The sequence below is a fragment of the Leptonychotes weddellii genome, chromosome 1 (genome assembly GCF_054177405.1).
Source record: "Leptonychotes weddellii isolate Sample4059 chromosome 1, ASM5417740v2, whole genome shotgun sequence".
In the NCBI taxonomy this organism is placed as follows: domain Eukaryota; kingdom Metazoa; phylum Chordata; class Mammalia; order Carnivora; family Phocidae; genus Leptonychotes; species Leptonychotes weddellii.
Genome location: NC_138369.1, coordinates 1,624,434 through 1,648,484, shown reverse-complemented (window position 1 = coordinate 1,648,484; position 24,051 = coordinate 1,624,434). Strand labels below are relative to the sequence as shown.

At 42.3% G+C, this 24,051-nt stretch overlaps 1 protein-coding gene across 1 annotated transcript; it reads right to left on the bottom strand.

Annotated features, from left to right (window-relative positions):
• Positions 1-253: 253 nt before the first annotated feature.
• Positions 254-16,006, bottom strand: LOC102745598 (uncharacterized). Its single transcript, XM_081797637.1, is given in 8 exon segments — positions 254-2,280; positions 2,282-2,333; positions 2,336-2,610; positions 2,612-2,660; positions 2,663-3,363; positions 3,982-4,165; positions 4,807-4,933; positions 15,878-16,006. Coding segments are annotated over 8 exon segments (1,515 nt in total). The 5' UTR covers positions 15,881-16,006; the 3' UTR covers positions 254-2,156.
• Between the last annotated feature and the right edge of the window lie 8,045 nt (positions 16,007-24,051).

The window sequence follows — 24,051 nt, the reverse complement described above, 5'->3', positions numbered from 1 at the left end:
ATTCTTTTTTTTTTTTAAGATTTTATTTATTTATTTGACAGAGAGAGACACAGTGAGAGAGGGAACACAAGCAGGGGAAGAGAGGGAGAAGCAGGCTTCCCGCGGAGCAGGGAGCCCGATGCGGGGCTCGATCCCAGGACCCTGGGATCACGACCTGAACCGAAGGCAGACGCTTAACGACTGAGCCACCCAGGCGCCCCAGAATGTATAATTCTTAAATTCACAGTTACAAAGTTGATTTGACAGCTCAGAGTTGCAATATTCTATCTTTTCAGTAAATTAAATAGATTGACATTTATTAGTATACATTTGAAAACAGTTAATAGGATATTTCTCAGAAACATACATTTATAAAGTACATAACTCATATGAAAACAGTTAATAGAATATTTCTCAGAAACACAGCATTTGTTCAACCAAAAATATATACATTGTGTCTAACCATACATACTCAATCTTAATAACAACATATCCTGAGGGATTGTATTCAGTGCTGAATAACAGAATACCCACACAATCTGCCCAGTATGTCAGTAATGCTTATTTATTTCACAGAAATCCTGAGAGCAGGGGCTCAATGATGCTGCAGGGAAACACAGTCCCATATGTTGTTATGGATGCACCATTGCCTCTGTTCTAGTGAAATTAGAAACACAGAAGCATGAGACTTAATAAGAGAATGAGGCATTCACCATACAAATCAGACATTATTTGAATATGTTAAGATCTAGAGAAAAGCGGTCAGAGCACTAGATAATATCAACAGCCATGACATCCTAATCAGTGGCCTGGTGGACAGTATAGGGCTTTCAGGAAAATGTAAGCTGTGGACATCTAACCATGGAGGTACATCCATGATGGGAAAGCTGGTAGGGTGTCTGTGAAAGCCCACCCCTCTGACAAAATGGAAGTCACGCAGTTGGTATTTGTTTTGAGGATACTTTTGATCAGCAAGACTAGCAATCAGGAAAATAAGCTGGAGATGGTGCCCACAAAGTCCCTATGCATCTATCTCTTATATAGCGGTGGCTCAATAAACTGAAAATTGCTTCTTCTAGATCTCTTGCAAGCCAGGCTCTTACAGAATTCTATCATGGAACCATATAGAGGAGGCATCCTGGGAAATGTAGTTCCTAGCCTTACCTACGTTGATAGAACACAATCCAACAGAACCATCTCCACCTCTAGATTTCATTCTCTCTTTTTAATTCAAATGTATTGTCCACTTCCTAACCAGAAGCCAGGACAGAGTATAGAGCAACAGATGGAAATAATAGTTCATATGAAACTATACTCTTTCAAGACCATTGCATACCTACAAATTTCTGCCAACTTACATACTTACAAAACTGCAAGTGAGCAAAATGGAATAATGAAACTCTGGCCAAAAAAAAAAAAAAAGGTGTTGAGAATACATACCTTATGTAAGCAAAGAAGTGCCAACTTTAAAAGTCATAGGTTCTCTCAGGAAGATAATAAAATGAAATACATGTAATGGTAAAGTGATAGATTGGAACACACTGGGCTGGTAAGAAAATCTTTTTTTTTTTTTTTTAAAGATTTTATTTATTTATTTGACGGAGAGAGACACAGCGAGAGAGGGAACACGAGCAGGGGGAGTGGGAGAGGGAGAAGCAGGCCTCCTGGGGAGCAGGGAGCCCGATGAGGGGCTCGATCCCAGTACCCTGGGATCATGACCTGAGCCGAAGGCAGATGCTTAACCAGCTGAGCCACCCAGGCGCCCCCAGTAAGAAAATCTAAACTAATACCAATGTTACATTAGTCTAAAGTCCCCATACTTATAAAACAATTTAAAAAACTATATAAAATTAAACCTGATGCATATTCAAAACACACATCAAATCACCCATGGCTGTATCACACTTCAAAATGGAAACAGAAATATTACCCAAATTCATAAGGGAAAAAAACCCATAATATATCAAAATTCATGTACTATATATATGTACTTAGAATACTTGAGAATTTTCATGTCAATGTTTAGTTGAAAAAGATATGGAAATTCACTTGCTAGAAGTCCCATTAAGGATGAGATACTGAGCAATACCATCTTTGTAACTATTGTAAGATTTCTCTTCTGGTGTGGATTTTCCAAACTGTTTTAGATGAGTTAATTTGCATCAGGTTTTCTCACATTACTTATAAGTTTTCTTTTGACTATGAGTTCTCACATGACTATGTAAGGATTTGGGACAACTGAAAGTTTTCCCACATTTTTCACATATATGAGGTTTCTCTCTAGTCTGCATCCTTATTGTTTTGTAAGGATGAGGGCCATTTGAAGGCTTTCCCGCATTGCTTACAATTATAGGCTTCTCTCCACTGTGTTTTTTGACATGTTTGTGTAAGGATGAGGACCAACCAAATGCTTTCCCACATTTTTCACACTTATAAGGTTTTTCTCTAGTCTGCATTCTTACATTTTTGGAAGCATGAGGGCCAACTGAAAGTTTTCCCACATTGCTTGCATTTATGGGTTTCTCTCCAGTGTGCTTTCTGTTATGTTTGTGTAAGGATGAAGACCAACCAAATGTTTTCCCACACTTTTCACACTTATAGGGTTTCTCTCCAGTCGGAATTCTTACATTTTTGGAAGCATGAAGGCCAACTGAAAGTTTTCCCACATTGCTTGCATTTATGGGTTTCTCTTCAGTGTGCACTCTGACATGTTTATGTAAGGATGAGGGCCAACCAAATGCTTTCCCACATTTTTCACATTTATAGGGTTTTTCTCCATTGTGAATTCTCACATGTCTCTGAAAGGATGTGAGCCAACAGTAGGCTTTCCCACACTGCTTACATTCATAAGGTTTCTCTCCAGTGTGCATTATCATATGTACTCGAAAGGATTTGGGACAGCTAAAGCCTTTTCCACACTGCTTACATTCATAGGGTTTCCCACCATTATGCATCATCACATGTACTCGAAAGGATTTAGGACAACTGAAGGCTTTCCCACATTGCTTACACTCATAGGGTTTCTCTCCAGTGTGACTCCTTATATGTCCAGTGAGGGAATGGGAACGAATAAATGTTTTCCCACAAAGTTTACATGCATAGGGTTTCTCTCCACTGTGAGTTTTCACATGATTCCTTAGGTATGAAGAACAACTGAAGGCTTTCCCACATTCCTCACACTGATATAGTTTGCGTCCAGTGTGACTCCTTTTGTGCCTCTTAAGGGATGAACGATGCCTGAAGACTTTTCCACACTGACTGCATTCATACAGTTTTACTCCACTAGGAGTTTTCTTATACAGCTTAATATTTGGAATACGGCTGACAGTTTCTCCACATGTATTACCTTTGCTACTTTCACAGAGTCTCTCCACTATATGACTTCTGCAAAAAAAAGGGGGGGAGCACAATATTAATGGTTTGTATATTCATAATTTATTAATATTTGTTAATGAGTGCTAGGATTATATTTCTACCATTTTCTGTATAAATGTAGGCTTTCTTTTTCTAAAGATTTTATTGATTTATTTGAGAGAGAGAGAGTACCATAGTGGGGAGGGGCAGAGAGAGAAGGAGAAGCAGACTCCCCACTTAGCAGGGAGCCTGATGTGAGGCTTGGTCCCAGGACCCCGGGATTATGATCTGAGCTGAAGGCAGATGCTTAACCAACTGAGCCACCCAGGTGCCCCATAAATGTAGCTTTTCTGTCCTGTTTGAATTATTTCAAAGTGTAATAAACTAGCTGCTTTGGGAATGGGCTTAAAGCATAGCCCATTACTACAACAGCGTATCTCATACAGGGTTCCCTGATCATTGTTTCCCACTGAACTATCTTTCAAATGCTCAATGTCTGAGTCACATGAAGGAAAAAAAGGAGGAAATGATCTGTGAATAAACAAATTCTGGAACAAGGTTTATCAGTTTTTTGTTTTTGTTTTTTAATTTCATGAAATAGTAAGATTCTCTACTGGAATATTGTGTTTTCTCCTAAGTGCAACTCACCTCAAATGTCTCCACTCATTGTTGTGCTTATCTTCAATGCACTGGTCTTCCCAATTTTCTTGAAAAAGGGAGGTCCAGAAATCATTTTTTGTGAACATTGCTATTTTCTGTTCATTAGATAATTTTTCTCCAAAAATATCCTGCTGAGAAATGGACCCATTGGTTTTAAGTTGAGTCTCATCATCTAAAACAGAACAGTGAATAAATCTTATAAGGAAGGCACCTGTGAGCAAAGAACTACGGTTTAGCTGTTTCAAAACTTCATTATTAAGAGGCACAAGAGGTCAAAACGGAGGCGATTTTTTTTTTAAGATTTTATTTATTTGACAGAGAGAGAGTGCACACGTGCACAAGCAGGGGGAGCAGCAGGCAGAGGGAGAGGGAGAAGCAGGCCCCTTGTGGATCAGGGAGCCCAGTGCAGGGGCTTGATCCCAGGACTGTATCATGACCTGAGACAAAGGCAGACACTTAACCAACTGAGCTGCCCAGTTGCCCCTGGAGGCGATTTAATATGAACAGAAAAACCACAAGATTTCAAACAACAAACTTCTCCATGTCCACAAAGTGACACATGAATATATACCCAGACTGATGACACTGAAGGACCCTAAGTATTTTAAAGAAGACAGAAAGAAAAACACAGGTTACTATTTGGACTTTTACTGTCACAGAGAAACTGTTAGATTCTAGATCCATGACAGCTGTGATCATGCCTGTTTTATTTATCAGTGTGTTTTCCTTCTTATTCCAAATCTTGAAGTAGGCTTAATGAATAAGAAATACTTACTCTCTAAATAACTAAGTGAAGGATTGCTGCCTCCTTACCTACTGAGACCAGGTTCCTGAAGGTTTCCAGCATCACATCTTTGTAGAGCTTCCTCTGAGCAGGATTCAGCAGGGCCCGCTCCTCTTGGGTGAAGTCCACAACCACATCCTCGAAGACCACTGAGTCCTAAAACAAACCACATCATTGTAGGAGAGTGGGCAACACTGACAACACAGGGAAAGTGGACTCAAATTCACAGGAAGTTCAAACAAGATTCTTTGGTCTCTTCACATCTAATCTATGTCCACACTCATTTTCTGTATCATTGTCTTTTTTTAAAGATTTTATTTATTATTTGAGAGAGTGTGCGCACGAGAGAAAGCACAAGCAGGGGGGAGCGGCAAAGGGAGAGGGAGAAGCAGACTCCCTCCTGAGCAAGGAACCTGATGTGGGGCTTGATCCCAGGACCCCGAGATCATGACCTGAGCCAAAGGCAGACACTTAACCAACCTGAACCACCCAGGCTCCCTCTGTATCATAGTCTTAACACATTAACACATTGAACTTATCTCTCTCTCCATTTTTACTGTGGCCCTTCCTGTGTGATCCCTGCCTTTTCACAGAGTCTAGAATGGTCCAAAACACTTGGAGAAATTAGAGAAATGTTATATAAATGAAACAAATACTGCTGTTTTATGAGTATCAATTCCTTATGACAAAAATGATTTCATCTCTTTGCTTATTGCCTACCACATCTCTCAGCACTGCATAAACCACAAGTTCAAATCTTGATGAGATTCTGATAAATAAAAACACACTGAAGGAGCTTTTCCTTCATTTCCTCTCACCAACAGTGAGAGGCCCAAGGTAGAAACCCAACTCACAATGTGGGCCAACTGACCCTTTGTCTTGATGTACTCCATTCGAAATACACAAATCCAACTGGGTGCCGGAAGACATTTTTCTGGAGAAATGCTAATTTTAACTCATATGTGTATTATTTACATATATTATTTATCACAGAATCAGTTGCTACTCTTTCTTACTTTATGCCCCCTTAATTTGAGACAGAAGCGGTATTGAGAAAGACGAGGAAAGAGGAAGACATGAGAATTCAGAAGGCGGGAAGAAGACATGAGAACTTAGACCTTTCCATAATATCCACATTCATAAACCTTGGTGTTGGTGTGCATTAATTTTGAGTACACACACATACACACTGAGGTTATAAGATGCCAAAACAGCTCATTCCATCCAAGGCATGCTGTTGCCTTGATCTTGGACTTCCCAGCCTCTGTACCTGTGAGAAATAAATTTCTGTTGTTTATAGGCCACTCTTTGGTATTTTAACCAACTGAGCCACCCAGGCGCCCCTTTGTGGTATTTTATTATAGCAGCCTGAATGGGCTAAGACACACTGCCAGAGACTGGAGCAAATTGAGATGGGGAATAACAGTCAAGGATGGTGGAGAGTGATGGGAGGTGGAGCATATCATCTTGTGAGGAACTAGTCAGATCTGACTCTGTGAGAAATGCAGAACTACTTCAGGCTTTTGCACAGAGGAGTGATGTCCTCTGATAGCTTTAATGACCCATCACTTGTGCTGAGACTAGACTGCAGGGGATGGATGTAGAGACGAGAACACCTGATAGGAAAATAAAGCCATTGGGTGCCTGGGTGGCTCAGTCGTTAAGCGTCTGCCTTCGGCTCAGGTCATGATCTCAGGGTCCTGGGATCGAGCCCCACATCGGGCTCCCTGCTCCACAGGATGCCTGCTTCTCCCTCTCCCACTCCCCCTGCTGGTGTTCCCTCTCTCACTGTGTCTCTCTCTGTCAAATAAATAAATAAAACCATTTTTTTAAAAAAAGGAAAATAAAGCCATAACCAGGTGAGAAGAAGGTGGGTCAACCTGGGTGCTCACAGTGGAATGTGCAGGGAAAGCATAGATAAGAGCTACAGATTCCTGATGGACTGAAGTTGGGGCAAGACAGAATGAGGAGATTTAATGACTGATCACTTCTCACCATAGAAACTGGAATAATGGAGTTTCCATCAACTGAGATGTAGAAGGCCTTATGTGGATTAAGTTCTTGGGGAGAGAAAGAGAAATTTACCATAGAGTATACCAAGATGGGAATAAGAATAAGACATCCAAGTAAATACATGTATAATAATGTTTTTAGGAGCACTGATCATAATGGCAAAAATCTGAAAACACCCAAATCACCACTAGTAATAGAGTTAATAAATAATAATTGCATATCCTTACAAGTGAATACAAGAGAGCAGTAAAGGTTTATTATTACTCCATAGAAGACCATGAAATAACTTTAAAAGAAGTCTGACATAAGGTAGCATATACACTCTGGTTCCATTTACATGCATTATAAAACATCCAAAGTTAGAGTGTCTTTATTTAATGATGCATACACAGGTGATAAAAGCATGGATAGTACCATCACAGGATTCAAGATATTGGTTACATCTGGAGAGGAGGGAATCACTTCCAGTGGAGTGTCTAACGTCAAGAACTGTTCTAGATCTAGGGCTGGATTTTCTTTCATAGCTGTTTATTTTTTATGATTTCCATGGACTGTTCAATATGTCTTATGTACTTTTCTGCATGTATGTTATACTTTACAATGAAACTCTATAATCAACTAATACAATTTACCTGAAATCATCTTAAGAATCATAGAAAGCAATATAGAAAACACATGAAAAAAACTCATACTGTAGGGGAATCAATGGTAAGATGCATAGCCCAATAAAGGGAATAGTTAAAGATTATTCAAAAAGGAACATACAAATGGAGTGAAGTTCATTATTTTCTATCAAAAAAAGTACAAAACTAGGTTCCCATTGCCTCACTCCTAGTCAACACTGTACTAGAGATCCAATCCAGTGCCACCCGAAAATAAACAAATATGCAGAATTACAAAATAATAGAAAGATCATTGTTATCCTTAGCACTAACAAGCATATGCATAGGACCAAAACAGAACAAAAAGAACCAAAAAGATTTAGCAAGATTCTAAAATAAAAACACAAGATGAAAATAAAACTCATTACCTTTCCATTTAATAACAACACTAAGTTGGAAAACTCACATTAAAAAGTGAACACAACTGTATGGCAATATGAGGTACCCTGTGGACCTGCTCCCCAGTGAAACTGGTGAAATTACTTTTTTAAAAAAGATTTTATTTATTTATTTATTTATTTATTTGAGAGACAGAATGAGAGCATGGGAGGGGGCAGGGTCAGAGGGAGAAGCAGACTCCCTGCTGAGCAGGGAGCCCGATGTGGGACTTGATCCCAGGGCTCCAGGATCATGACCTGAGCTGAAGGCAGTCGCCCAACCAACTGAGCCACCCAGATGCCCTGAAATTACTTTTAAAACCATCATTTCAAGCCTCTGGAAATAGTCCTCAGGGCATACAGCTGAGGAACCAGGTATTCAAGAAACTCTATGAGAATTCAGTAAGAAAAGTTAACAGTCTGGTATTTGAACCAAGACTACTCTCTCTCTCCCTAGACTTCTTTTTCAAACTGCAGCCATGGGCTCCCTATCCCCACAGCTCCTAGCCAGAGGAGGATGTCAGCATTTCTCATCCTGCCCCAATTAGTTGTTACTGATCCAAGCAAGAGCAATTGACAGGTGAGGGCTCTCTACTAACACCAGCCCCCACTTGTGGAATGTGGGATCTACAGCAGGTACAGGGCTGATGAGAATACTGGGGACCTGACTGCTCTTGTTATGCCTCATAAGGCAGAGGTTCCACATCCAAGAGAGGCAAGCTGAGAAGACATCAGGCAACTGCCCTTCCTCCACTTAATGCTCAGCTCTTAAAGTGGGGTGTCACTCAGAAAGAAGTGTATCATTGTCCCTAGCTCACTGCAGTTCCCTGGCTCAAAGATTTTGACAAGGAGGAAAAGCAGGCTGTAAAAGAGATAGGTCCTGGCCTTTTATCAAAGAACTGACTTCATTTACAACAGAAGATGGAGAATCTTAAGCCTAAGGGTGCTCTCAAAAACAGTGCAAGTTGTAGTGAAAGGCAACAAGGAAGAGATTCAGGGTACAGGCAAAATTGTAGTCCACCTTGTTTGCAGGGGAGAAACAGGGAAAGAGGAGGGTGGGGAGGAAACCTCCAAGGGTCTGAACAACTAACAAACATTGACCTGTGAAACTATTCCTTCAAAGGAGTCCAAATTTGACTGGATTATTCTATAGAGCAATGTATGCACCACAGCAGGTTCAAAACAATAAAGCAGTCAGCGGACCATTAGTGGAGCTTAAGAGCACTGAGGGGGTTGGGAGGAGAGTGAAATAGATTTGACTAAAATAATCTGGCCAGTCACCAAGCAGACATAAACAACAGTCACAGGCCCCAGAGGATAGGGGCTAGTACCCAAAGTTGCTAAAATATATAACCTATAGTGTCCAGTTTCCAACAAAAAATTACAAGGCATGAAAAAAAAAAAGGACATTGTGATCCTTACAGCAAAAAAATAAGCAGGCAACAGAAACTGATGAGAGCAAATAGATATTGGATCTAACAGAAGAAGGTTTCAAAGTAACTATTATAAATATGTTCAAAGAACTAAAGGAAATCATGATTAAAGATGTAAAGTAATATATGATGAAAATGATGCACCAAATAATGTCAATAAAGAGAAGATATTCTAATGAACCAAGTGAAAATTCTGGATTCAAAAAGCACAATAACTGAAAAAAGTCCCTAGAGGGACTCAACCATAGATTTGAACTTGTAGGAGAAAGAATTACAAAGTATGTTACTCCATTCTCATGAAATGTCCAGAATAAGAAATTCTCAAGAGGCAAAAAGTACATTAGTGGTTATTTATGGCTGGAAGCAGGATGGAGGGTGATAGATAAAGGGTATGAGGTTTCTTTCGAGGTGATGAAAATGAACTAAAGTTGACTCTGGTGATGGTTGCATATATCTGTGAATAAACAGAAAGCACTGAATTGTACACTTTAAACTGGTGAATTGTACAGTATGTAAATTATATCTCAATAAAGCTTTTTTTTTAAAAAGCTAACACATAATAAAGAATTCTAATGAAGGGTATAAAAAGATTCTAACGGACCAAAACCTCAACTTTATTGGATAATATCAAAGTAGAATTAAATAAATAGAAAGATGGGACATGTTCTTAGAAAGAACTCAGTGTCACCAAGATGTCAGCTCCCCAAAAAGAAACCTGTAGTCTTTATAAAATCCCAGTAAATCCTCAGACCTGATTTTCCAGGACTTCACAAAAACAACTTCTCCAAACCTCATAGAAAGAACAAATGTCCAAAAAAGACAAAAAAATTTTAAGAACAAAGTAGGGGGGCTCTTCAAATACATCAAGGAATTTGAAACCACAGTAATCTGAGCAATATGTTATTAGTATAGGGATAAACAAATAGATTAATGGAAAGGAAAAGACTCCTAAAGAGACCCCCATGTAATGGAAATTTGATAAATGACAGAACAAGCATCACAGAGCAGTGGCAGAAATGATGTACACGGTAATATATGGGGCAGGGAGAAATTGGTATCCAACTGAGAAAAATGCACTGTATTCCCATCTAATCCACAAACAATAACCACTTTATTCTATATTTAAATGTGAAAGACAGGAGGACCTGGGTGGTGCAGTTGGTTAAGCGCCCAACTCTTGGTTTCAGCACAGGCCATGATCTCAGGGTTGTGAGATGGAGCCAGGGTCGGGCTCTGTAGTCAGCGGGGAGTGTGCTTGAGATTCTCTCTCTCTCCCTCTGACCCTACCTCCACTCTCTCTCTCTCAAATAAATAAATAAATCTTTAAAGATTTCACTCATTTATTTGAGAGAGAGAGAGGGCACAAGCAGAGGAAGAGGCAGAAGGAGAAGCAGACTCCCCACTGGGCAGGGAGCCTGACATTGGGCTCAGTCCCAGGACCCCGCAATCATGACCCCAGCCAAAACCAAGAGTAGGATGCTTAACTGACTTAGCCACCCAGGCACCCCTCAAATAAATAAATAAATCTTAAAAAAATAAAATTAAGAAACCAAAAAGGTAAACGACAATTTGAGATAAAGATATTTGCAACACATACAAATATAAAAATATGTGTGCAGAATAAAAATGAATGATCAAACAAATGAATAAAAAATAGGAAAATGACTAAAACATGTATCACAAAAGATGTAAGACCACATATGAAAAAAGAGTCAACCTCATTGGTAATGAGCAAATAGAAAAATAAAATCTCAAACAGATCCTATTTCAAACCAAGAAGGGCAAAATTACTAAATTAGATAATCTCAGGTGTTGATGGTCACATGGAACACATAAGCAGTTATGCACACATGTTTGGAGAATCAATTGGTACACTTCATTGGAATTGTCTCATAAATTTGAACTTGGCCATGATCTACAATCTAGAGATTTTCCTCCAATATGTGGGCAAATGTACTACACATCTGACCTTGGACACTGAAACAAGACTCATAGGAGTGGCACTTTTCGCAAAAGCAGAAAAACAAACTTGAAAAACCCAAACCCCATAAGCACTGGAATGGAAGAATTTAATGAATGCAGCTTTCAGATAGTAGCATGTACAAAACACGCTATGGCAAAGAACCATAGGAAAGCCTTTTCAGTGTAATTCCATTAATATTTATTTATTGAACGTCCCAAAGAAGTAGAACAAAGCAGAACACTGCTTAGTAAAAACAACAACAACAACAAAAACAAAAACATAAAAGGTAAAGGTATGAATATTAAGCAAAGAAGCAAACAGTGGTCATCGATGAGACAAGACAGTGGTGAGTTCTGGGAGGATCATGTCAGGAGACTCTTACAGCTACCCAAAGCCCATTTATGAATCTAGGTGGTGAATTCACAGATGTTTACACCGTGATTAGTTTTTAGATGTCCAATAAAACTTTGCATGCATTCCAAATATGATAGATTTCACCATAAAAGTTAAAGCATTAATCAAGGTTGGAAAATAACACTTTTCTTATGTTTGCTTACCATGTAATATGAAAAAGTCAGTTTTGATTAACAAACCTTGGTAGAAAAATATTAGATGCAGATCAAGTGCCTAATTAAAGAGAACTAGTTGCATAAACTTGAAAATCAAAGACAACTGACATTATATGAAAAGCTCTGCAGGACTATCATTAGAACAAATAAGAAAAGTATGTTGCCCTGTGTATATCATGTTACCTTTCCTATAACAAAAGAAAAACTTTGCCTTTTGTTTCTTTTTATAGGAAGAAACACTGATAAAAATGCACAAGAAATTATTAAAACTGGTTGTCTGAGGGTGGCTGGGGTAGGACTGGCATGGACCAGAATACGCTGGCAGGGAGTTGTTTTATGTTAGATTTTCAGTGTTTTGCAAGGTTTTTAAACCTTTGCATACATTATTTACTTTACATAAAGAGAAATCTATATAAGTTATATTTTGCTTTTTAAAAAAGATTTATTTATTTATTTAAGAGAGACGGAGAGAGAGAATCTCAAACTGACTCCACGCTGAGCACAGAGCCCAACACAAGGCTCAATCCCACAACCCTGAGATCATGACCTGAGCTGAAACCAAGGGTCTGATGTTTAACTGAGCCACCCAGGCACCTCTATATTTTGCTTTTTAATAGTTTTTATTTTTACTTGGGAACCACTTTTCCACACAGGAAATCATTTTAATATTTAATCCTGTGAAAATTAATAAAGGTAAGCCTCACTAAAATGGAGTTGGAAGAAAAAATAATAATAATAAATGAAAAAAGGAAAGAAAAACCCAGAAGAAAAAAAAAATCACATGGAGCTGGGAGGCCAGACGGGGAGCATTCCACCTTGATTACAAGAACTGCCCATTACAAACTCCAACAGAAGAATCTCTACAGGAAAGAACCATCAATTATAGGCCCTGACAGGAAGAGATGTCCACAGCATCTCCTATAAGAAATTGACTACCCCTAGGGTGTCTGGCTAGCTCAGTCAGTACAGTATAAGACTCTCGATCTCAAGGTTGTGAGTTTAAGCCCCGCACTGGACATAGAGCCTACTTACAAAAATTTAAAAAATAAAATAAAAAATAAGAATGGAGAATTCCTTAAAAAAAAAAAAAAGGAGAGAGAAGAAATTGACTACACCTATAATTCAGCAAGAAAAACTGTCACCAAAACTCAGAGAAATTCTCATCCCCCTGAACTCTTCCCTTTGTCCAATGGACTTTTGTCCAAAACAAGCCTTCCCAACTTCCTCCTTCTCCAAAACATAATGTTCCTCTTCTTTGTTTGTTGGACATGTCTATGGTTTTGCTGTAGCTTGCATGTCCCAAATTGCAATTCTCTGCTATTCCCGAATAACCCCATTTTTGCTGTTAAAGTAACTGACATTAATTTTTAAGGTTAACAATTCCCTGAAAACTAAAGTTTATGAAAGTGTAAACCATGAAAAATAAAATATCTCAAACCTCTTTACAACTAAAATGACAGGTGACATCGTCATTGTTTCCACTCTATCTTAAACTGGGGAGTTTTTTTTTTTTTTAAGATTTATTTATTTGAGAGAGAGTGAATGGGAGGAGTGGCAGAGGGGGATTGAGAGAATCTTAAGCAGATTCCATGCTGAGCTCAGAGCCTGACTCAGAGCCGGATGTGGGACTCAGTCTCACAACCCTGAGATCATGACCTGAGCTGCCACCAAGAGTCAGACACTTAACCAACTGCACCCCCAAGGGCCCCTCAAACTGGGGAATATTTTCAAAAAATGAGTAGAATACTTCACACATTAAAGGTTTGGACCTAACCCATTCAATGCACTATGATTTTCAAGGATTTGCATATCCAAAGGTAATTTTTCTCATATCAGTTAAAATAAGAATTGTTTTAGGAATAGTACATTTTAAATCTCATAACTCTATAGAGACAATCACTGATATAAAAATTATTGAAAAAGTGAAAAATTAACCTGAGAGTTTAAATACACCCATCTCCTATCTGGACTTTCTCTTGTCAAAGAAGGAAGAAAAATGTTGTATGTTTCCAGAATTCTCTTCTCTTATATTTTATCTTTCAATCCATTTCTACTCACCCAAGAAAATAAAAGTCTTACACACTCAAACGGGGAAATGAAAAGGCCAAACGTTTAGGGAGACTGGAGTTATACAGCAGCAACATTAGATATAGAAATCAGAAGGGAAGAAAACCAAACATTTCCATTGGCTCAGATAAAGCCACTCACTTATCCACTATTCGCAAAGAAAACCCACCATGTTCAGAAGGTGACACATTCACAGGCTTGGGGTCCAGAACCTCACTGTAGAAATGCCAGCCTTCTGTTGGTCAGTCTCCAGTGATGGAGGGCAGGGAGACCCGAGCAGACACAGGGATGAACTCTGGAGCCCCACACACCCGCCTCTCCCGACCTTGCAGTGTGGGAATGCTCCCTCTCCAGGCTTCAATTCTCAGTAGCCAGGAAATTCTTGGCTGGAGTCATTTTAAGGCTCTACCCCAAATGAACCCCCACATTCATAACTCTTTCTCTAGAAGACAGACCCCAAAAGAGTCTTTCTCTAAGTCTGACCTTGATAGACTTTCTCAGTGTGCACAAACTATGCTCTGAGTGCACCACCTCTGTGCATGCCCACCCCAAATGTATTATTTAGAAACATCCCCAAGGCAGTGGCAAGCATAACCTCAGGAAGGGCATCACCACCAGCCACACACATTTTAGTGCCCTGCAGCTTTTCTAGGCACACACACACCTTCTCCAGATGGTGCGGGCAGCCCAGGACACAGGCACAGGAGACTCTCCAGAAAGAAACCATTTCATTCCCTCCCTCTGCTGTTGCTTGGCTGGCCTTACTTAGCTTGGAGTCACTGGGCAGGGCCCCTATCCCCACTCCAGGTAGTTGGGATTTAGCATGAATCTCTGAAGTCCAATAATACCAGACAGAATAGAATTATCTGCAGTCATAAATTCCCCACCCTGTCAAAAAATAACTGACATTTTTGGTGAGTCTTTGTAATTCACCAACTAATATGCCAAACGTTTTGTGTGCAGAAATGCACTCATTTGTATGCATTCATAATGGGACAGAGGGTTTCTCTATTTCCCTTAGATTCTTTTCCCCAGTAGCATTCTCCAGGCTAAGCTCTGGAATTCCATTAGTCATCACCAAAAAGAAAACAACAGATGTGAGAAACTTAACCACACATGCTCCAGGAGAGAAAAAAGACACAAAAGAATTTTTAACAAATGCAAGACTAGATCTTTCTTCCCCCCCTGAAATTGACCACTCCCTCTTTCCTTGCAAATATTTCATCTAATCTTTCAAAGTCTGTTAGTTAAATGTATTTACATTTACTGAAAAATCTGAGGCTCGAATAGCCAAATAAATCTTTTCAAGGTGACAAACCCAGGGAGGGGCAGTGCAGAACTGGGACACAGACATAGATGACTCAGGGGTCAAGCAGGGCCATCCTACCACGTGGGACACCCACCCCCCACCACCTGTTCTCTGAAATGCTCCCGGAACACCCTCCCAAAGGGCACAGGCTCCTGTCCCACCGTAGGTCTCCAGCGCATTTTGCTTTGCAGGTTGCCGCACTAGCTCACTGGGTGGGTTGTCTCTGTTCTTTGGTTTTGCTTCCTTCACTGTGAGAACCCAGAGAGCAGGAACCATTTCTCTTCCCTCAATAGCAGCATCTGCCGGCTGACGACTAAAGTCCCTCCAGGGGAGGGAACTGGGGTCACTTAGGGATCCAGGACCTACCAGGAGATCTCTCCGAGCCAGGGCCCTAAGCGGGTCTCCCGGGACTCCTCGCCCGCCCCCCAAGGCTGTCCTCCGGGAGAAGCCGACCCGGGACTGAGATCCCCCCAGCCCCGGGTGGATAGCAGTCGCGCTCACCTGGTCACCCCAGGAAGTTCTGAGAACCCAGACCCACGCGCGGATGGGACAGGACGCGGGGACCTCACCCCGCAGCCAAGAGCGGAAACGCGGGTCAGAACCTGGACAGGGGCTGGGGGGAGGAACCCGGGGCGCGGCCACCTCCAGCCTGTACCGGCCTATTCGAACCAGCCCCTCCCGGTGTCGGCCCGACCCCGCACACTCACCATCTCTCAGCCCCGCTCCTGGCTCTCCTGGCGTCCTCGCGGTGACTCCGCGGCCCGCGCGGGTGAGAGCGATGCGGATTCAAGACACCTGCTCCCCAAGGGGCAGGTGCACACTGGTGCCTCAGGCAGTCTGAGAGCCTAGGCCACTAGGCTGGGAGCGCGGCTCTGATTGGACGGTGCTCCGAGCCCACGGATCCTCATTGGATAGCCGAACCCCGCCCCAGCCCTCCTAATTGGATAGCCCAACACCCTTGCCCCAGGGCCCCTGATGGGATAATCCCGCACAACTGGAACACTCGTGGCTGGCCTCTCCCGGCTGGTCACGACAGGGACATCTGTGCCCAAGTAGAACTAGCTCTAATTCCCTGAGGATTTCAGCGTCTTCCCGCAGCTCGGTGGCGCCGCCTGTCTCCAGACCCCGTTGCCCCTTGGAGCAACACCTCTTTGTCCAGAGAAGGAGGGGTGCCCGCGCCTGGCCGGGCTGGGACACGACGGGACAGGCCAGGAGGGCCTGGTGTCCTCCAGGGGCCAGAGGTTGGCTTGGGACCTCAAGGTCATCCATGGCCTGCGCTCTTTAAGAACACAGGTATTTGACAGTGACTTCAGCACGTGCAGTGCAGGGTCTGGATACGTTTTGATGTTCGGCGGTTGTTACCGTTTGAGGCCTTACCTATGCTGCCCCACCCCACTCACCTGCTGCTTTATATCAGCGAAGTCCAGCCAACGAGGGCCGCTGCTTGCCGGAAATCTGAACCCGGCAGCTTGAACCTGGGCACAGGAACTTTTCCCAGAACAACCACAAGTTACCAGATGTGTTTATTAGAATTCCCAGGTTCACGTTTTACACTAAAGGGAAATTAACTGCAGATCCATGTTTTAGTATGTCCCTAGAGACTTCGAATAGTGAACGGCTATGATATCCCTCAGGCACCCTGACAGAAGAAAACAGCAAAAGCTTAAATAAATTTGGAATGGACCCAGAAATTTAATATGCTTAACAGATTGAGTCAAAATTCCTAGTGCATTTAATATGCTTCTCTGTGCAGAAAATACTTCCCAGCTTAAGAGCCAGTGGAAGGAAAATCTATTGCTTATTTTATTTACAAAGTTGAAAGAAATCATGTTCTATGGTTTTTAAAAAGTATTGTCCACTCTCATAAAAATTAGTGCTCAGAGACGTAGCATGTACAAAAGAGGGTTCTCATTAAAAATATACTACTCGGGAGGCACCTGAGTGGCTCAGTCATTAAGCATCTGCCTTTGGCTCAGGTCATGATCCCAGGGTCCTGGGATCGAGCCCCCCATCCGGCTCCCTGCTCGGCGGGGAGCCTGCTTCTTCCTCTCCTACTCCCCCTGCTTGTGTTCCCTCTCTCGCTGTCTCTCTGTGTCAAATAAACAAAATCTTAAAATATATACACACACACACACACACACACATATATATACACACACACACTCGGGGCGCCTGGGTGGCTCAGTCAGTTTGGCGTCTGCCTTTGGCTCAGGTTATCTCAGGGTCCTGAGATCGAGCCCTGCATTGGGCTCCCTGATCAGTGGGGAGTCTGCTTCTCCCTCTCCCTCTGCCTGCCGCTTCCCGTGCTTGTGCTCTGTCAGATAAATAAATAAAATCTTAAAAATACATATATTACTCATTTGATTTATAAAGTATTAAAAATAAAATATGGTTAATTTACTTTTGTTTGTTATAAATGAACACCAAGTTTTTTAAAGATTATTTATCTGAGAAAGAGAGAGCGCACGGTGGGGAGGGGCAGAGGGAGAAGGAGAGAGAATCTCAAGCAGACTCCATAGGAGTCTGGGGAGGGGCTCAATCTCAGGACCCTGAGATCATGACCTGAGCTGAAACCAAGAATCCCACACTTAACTGACTGCACCATCCAGGTGCCCCTAAATGAACACCGAGTTTTAAAGAACCAGCCTGAGATTTAGAAATCTCACTTAAAACTCTCTCCTAGCACACCCTCTAGCATTCATGTCCCTTTGCCCCTCCAAATTTCAATTTTATTAGTTTTTGTACATACAATCAGAGTTTCTTTATGTAAAGAGAAGCAATTTCAACTACATTTTTTCTTCCCTTAGACATACTAAGGTAACATGGTTTATACACTGATATATGCTTTGATTCTATTCAATTGGAAATAAATTCCTGCAGCTCTTTTCATAGCAAGGTTCATATGATGCTATAATATTGTGTAACCAGTTCTTTTTAGAAACTGGCCCCATACCCAATCTTTTGCTATTCAAATGAATACAAAGCCAAGTTAAATGGACCCAGTTAAAAGACTTGTGAATACCTCCAAAGTGACTGAAACCAAAACTAGATAGGCGGTTAGATAACAGGATAAAACAAATATTTTTAAAATTGTACCTTTTTCACATGTAAATAATTCTTTAAATTTTTATAGTGTGGTATCTCATACTTCAAAAACATTGCATAAATGTCTTATATTAAGCTTAAATATTAATACTGTATAAACCCTGTAGATTGGACATAATCCTCAATAGATTTTGGGCAGATATTAGACTCCCAATGTGTCCACCTTTCTTCATTTCCCTCCTACTCCCTAATGTGACCACTATTGGGAACTTTATAGTTATTCTTCATAGCTTTGCCATCTATTATTCATTACTAAATAGTGTTTTGTTTAACTTTGCCATTTTTTGTGGGTTTTTTTTTTTAAGGATTTTATTTATTTATTTGAGAGAGAGAGTGAGAGAGAGAAAGAGCACAAGACGGGGGAGCGGGAGAGGGAGAAGCAGACTCCCCGCCGAGCAGGGAGCCCGATGCGGGACTCGATGCCGGGACTCCAGGATCATGACCCGAGCTGAAGACAGTCACTTAACCAACTGAGCCACCCAGGCGCCCTTTTTAGCTTTTCATGAAAGGGTAATAATAGAATTACCAGGAACATGGTCATCACTGGTTTCTTTGCCTCGGTCTTTTTTCACATGTGCAGGCATCTGAAGCTGGGGGTCACCCAATTTACTCATCCATTCCAGTGTTTATGGTTTTGGGGCTGTTTCAAGTTTGTTTTCCTCTTGTGAAAAACGCTGCTCCTATCATTCCTGTTTCAATTTCCAAATGACCATGCACAACAAATTCTCTATACATTGGAGAAAAATTACTGAGTTGGAGATTATGGATAATTTCAAATTTATAGGAAGTGCCATTGAAATGTGTGAATTGACTCTCCCACTATTCTTGCATACGTTTATTTATTCCACGATTGACAACACTGCAATTGCTGAATATTTGCCTCTATAGTACATGTGAAACAGGATTGCCTTGTGATTACATCTTGCTTTTTACTGATTACCAATGATATTGAGCACTTTTTGTCTTTCATCTATGAAATATTTATGTCATTTTCTTACTTTTAATTCATTTGTATGTTTATTGGTTTCTTCTGATATCTTTATATACTCTAGACATGAATCTTTTTCATTTGTATGTATTGCAAATATTGTCTCCCAGACTGTGTTTACCTTTGTACTCCCTTTATTCTACATTTCAGTGGTCTATAGGTTTGGGTTTAATTTCTCATTCTCTTCCTTTGTAGCTTACTCTTTTCTCTTATATAAAAAAACCTCTCCATATTCTGAAGTCATCAAATCTTGCTGTAACTTCTAAGAGTGTTCTAGCTTCTTCCTTCACATGTAAATCTTCAGTAAGTTGATTATCATACATGGAGTTGCCAGAAGATTCATTATTCCCTTGTAGACAACCACTGGTTACTGTCCATGTGTTAATGTGTCCATAATTTCTACCACTGTGCAGTAATGCCTGCTGCATCTTCTTGGTAAAATATGATGATATTTGCATTTTATAACATGGAAACATTTTTTTAAAAAGATTTTATTTGTTTATTTGACAGAGACACAGTGAGAGAGGGAACACAAGCAGGGGGAGTGGGAGAGGGAGAAGCAGGCTTCCCGCGGAGCCAGGAGCCCGACACGGGGCTCGATCCCAGGACCCTGAGATCATGACCCGAGCTGAAGGCAGACGCTTAACGACTGAGCCACCCAGGCGCTCATTTTTATCCCTGAAATGAGCTCCAGTCCTTGGTAGGTATCTCATAAGTTGGGAATTATACTGTCCAATATTCCATTTATGACTTATTCCTCATTCAAAACTGAGTTTTCTTTTTTAAGATTTTATTTATTTATTTGAGAGACAGTGAGAGAGAAAGAGAGCAAGAGAAGGGGGAGGGTCAGAGGGATAAGCAGACTCCCCGCCGAGCAGGGAGCCCGATGCGGGACTCGATCCCGGGACTCCAGGATCATGACCTGAGCCGAAGGCAGTCGCTCAACCAACTGAGCCACCCAGGCGCCCCCAAACTGAGTTTTCTCATTCATTATTATGATCACAGTCATGGTTTCATGGACACATATATGTATCAAAACTTACTTATATCTGAATTTTTATTGTATTTCAGGTATTACTCAATAAACCTAAAAAGTTAGCTTGATCCCAACCTTTCTATTTCATGTAGTATCAAAATCACACCAACTTAATAAAAATAATTGGGAAGCCTTCTAGTTTTTCCACATATAAGAGTTTAGTAATAAAATAACTGTGTACCTCCTAGAGGTTAGATAGCACGCGCTTGTAAAGCTGAACCTGACAGGCCGTTATATCTCATTACACGCAGACTGGGCAGCACTTACAGAGACCCAAAAACGGTAGGGCCACGCAGTGAGATCCGACGCTCCCGCCCGCAAACAGGAGCCATCCTCATTAGGACCCACGGAAGCTCTCAGACACACACACGTGGCTCGCCAGACAGGCGGAACCGCCCCTGGGAGACACGCAGGCCCCCCCCCCAGCACTCGCCACAGGCACGTGCCCACAGGCGGCACCCGCCTCTCGCCCTGGCGCACGCCGCTCAGCTCCCCACGCACCCCTGCCCCAGCTCTGTGTCGTCTTCTCGGGAATCACCAGCACCCACACCGCGCGTTTCCCTCACCTCCTTTCTGTGCTGCGTGGCCTAGAACGTCAGCTTCAAGGCAGGGGTGGTATGTTGTCTGTTCCGCTCACTACAGAACTTGCAAGACGGTGTTCCACGGAACCACCGAGAAATACTCACCGAGCGTCCAGGCTCAACACACACCCGAACGCAGGGGTCTGAGCACGAGCGTCACGAGCGCTTCATCCACCGGAGCTTGGGTAAAGGGGCTGTTTCCGCGCCCACCCGACAGGCCCGTCGGCCATCCCGGTGCACAGGGGTGTTCCTGAGCCGTCACTGGCCGCCTGAGAACTAAAGAAGGGCGATTCCGAGCCCCCGGCGAGGCCCCAGGGGTCAGACACGACGGCGGCGATGATGTCAGGCCCCTCACAGACGCCGCGAGTCTTCCAGGAACAGGCCCTTGGTTCCAGACGCAGACAGCCCAGTCGGGGCGTCAATGGCGTCCGTCCCTCGTTCGGCCACCATGTCCTCCGCGGAGTCCCCTCATCCCCCCGTCGTGGAGGCTCCGTGGGACCCCCGGGGCCTTCCCCGTCAGTCAGCGCCGCCTGAGCACAGGGGATGGGGGAGGACGGAAGCCTCAGGAGCTAGGGCCACCAGGCGAACCGCCACCAACTCCCGACATCCGGCCGCTCAGAGTACCAAAAGTTGGAGTTGGGGAAGAAGGGGAGGGCCCCCCACCACTTGCATCTGCGCTCCCGCCTCGGTCGCCTTTGGCTGTCTCCACCTCTGAGGGGGTGCGCCTGCGCACTTCAGCGAAGACGAATTCCCAGGGGTCTCCAGGACACAGCTGCTTTAGACGCAGGCCCGTGCTGCATGCTGGGAAAAGGCTGAGTGGCTGGACTCCCTACATCTGAGGAGGGGGTGCTGGGGGGGCTCTTTTTGGAACTACATTTCCCATAGGCCAACGGGATGGGTTCTGTGCAGTGGGGAACTCCACGCAGGAAGAAGTGCGCATGCGCCATGGCTGGCGGCCACGAAGACTCGCCCCGGAGGCTGCGGATAAGGAGGGCGCGAAGGTGGGCAGTCGGTAACTTGGAGGCTCAGAGTGTGGGACCTGAGCTAGGAGACAAGTCGCGTCAGTGACTGGGACAATGGGTGTGAGTGCCCATAGGCGTCTTTGTGACCCTGAGAGGGTCTTTTGTGTTTGTGCTTGCAGGTCAGGAGCAGATGGGTATGTGGCAGCAGGAGTTGGCGATGGTTGAGAGTCGTGTGGTCTCACGATGTGTGATCTGCTTCTTACCTCTCACCTCACGGCCACATGGGGCTGCCCCAGTGTTCCCAAGGGATGTCGGGATCAGTAATGGTGTTTCCCGGCGAGAAGGCATGGGACTGGCTTGATGACAAGTTTAGAGCCGGAAACTCACGATGCCGGTGCCCAAGGGTTAGGATTCCCCAAGCAGGGTCCTTATTGGGGAACAACTGAGAGGTCCACCTTTAGATTTCGGAACCAGGACGTTGCTAGCAAAGTCTGACCCAAAGAACCTGGTATAAAATAAAAGATTCCAAAGGAGGTCTTATTTCTCTCCAGGTATGTGTGTGAGGTGAGGCCCTAGGGGTTATTTTCTAACCAGCTTCCAAAAAGGGCCTGATAAGGCATATATCCTTCCCAAGTTCTATAATTCTTCCCAAGAGTGATCCCAGCGTGATGGAAACAAGTCTTGTTGCATATGTATATATCAAGGTTGAGGAGAATTTTAAATTTCCTCTTAGCATATGAAAGCAGGAGGTTTTTGGTGGTTTTTCATTTTTTAGTAATTCAGTTTCAATATATGTACATCAAAATTCATTATTTTAAGTGTAGTTATATCAGTTTTCCACAATTGTACTACAACAGTCAAGATACAGAACACTTAATCACCACTCAAAAAAATTCATGGTGCCCATTTGTAGTCAGCACTCCCACCCTTAATCCCTAATCTGTTCTAAATCTCTATACCTTTGCCTTTTTCCAAAGAATGTCATATAAATGGAACACTACATTGTCTTTCCAGTCCTATGTGTAAGTTTTGATGTCTTATTTGTAAAATCATGCATACTTACTTTACAGAGTATTCTGAGTTTTAAGTTTTTGAACAATACCCAGCATAGTGGTGGCCTATATTAGACATTCAAAGTGACAAATTTCATTATTATTAGGAGCCATGTGAAATCAGAAAAGACACTGTGCTCCCTTGCTTAACTTTCTTCATTTGTATGATGACAGAGATGATGTGGGGTGGTGAGGCGTCAAATGAGATACTAATGATTATCAAATCACATTAATTTATGCAGCACTATGAAACCATAAATTAACATGGAGAAATGGACAGATTAGACTTTATTTGTTCTTTAAGCAAAATACTGTTGCATTTTTTTCTCTTCCCTAATGTGCTAGAAATATATCCATATGGAAATTACACCTGTGAAAAGTAGAATGGGGCACATCTCCAAAGGCAAGAGAAACAAAAGCAAAAATGAACTATTGGGACTTCATTAAGATAAAAAGCTTTTGCACAGCAAAGGAAATAGTCAACAAAACTAAAAGGCAACCTATGGAATGGGAGAAGATATTTGCAAGTGTCTTATCAGATAAAGGGCCAGTATCCAAAATCTATAAAGAACTTATTAAACTCAACACCAAAAAAATAAATAATCCAGTCAAGAAATGGGCAGAAGACATAACAGATATTTCTCCAAAGAAGACATACAAATGGCCAACAGACACATGAAAAAATGCTCAACATCACTCGGCATTAGAGAAATACAAATCAAAACCACAATGAGTTAACACCTTACACCTTTGTCAGAATGGCTAAAATTAACAACTCTGGAAAAAACAGATGTTGGCAAGGATGCAGAGAAAGGGGAACTCTTTTACACTGTTGGTGGGAATGCAAACTGGTGCAGCCATTCTGGAAAACAGTATGGAGGTTCCTCAAAAGTTGAAAATAGAGCTACCCTATGACCCAGCAATTGCACTACTGGATATTTACCCCAAAGATACAAATGTAGTGATCTGAAGGGGCACCTGCACCCCAATGTTTATAGCAGCAATGTCCACAATAGCCAAACTAAGGAAAGAGCCGAGATGTCCATCAACAGATGAATGGATAAAGAAGATGTAGGGGTGCCTGGGTGGCTCAGTCAGTTGAGTGTCTGCCTTCAGCTCACGTCATGATCCCAGGGTCCTGGGGTTGAGCCTCACGT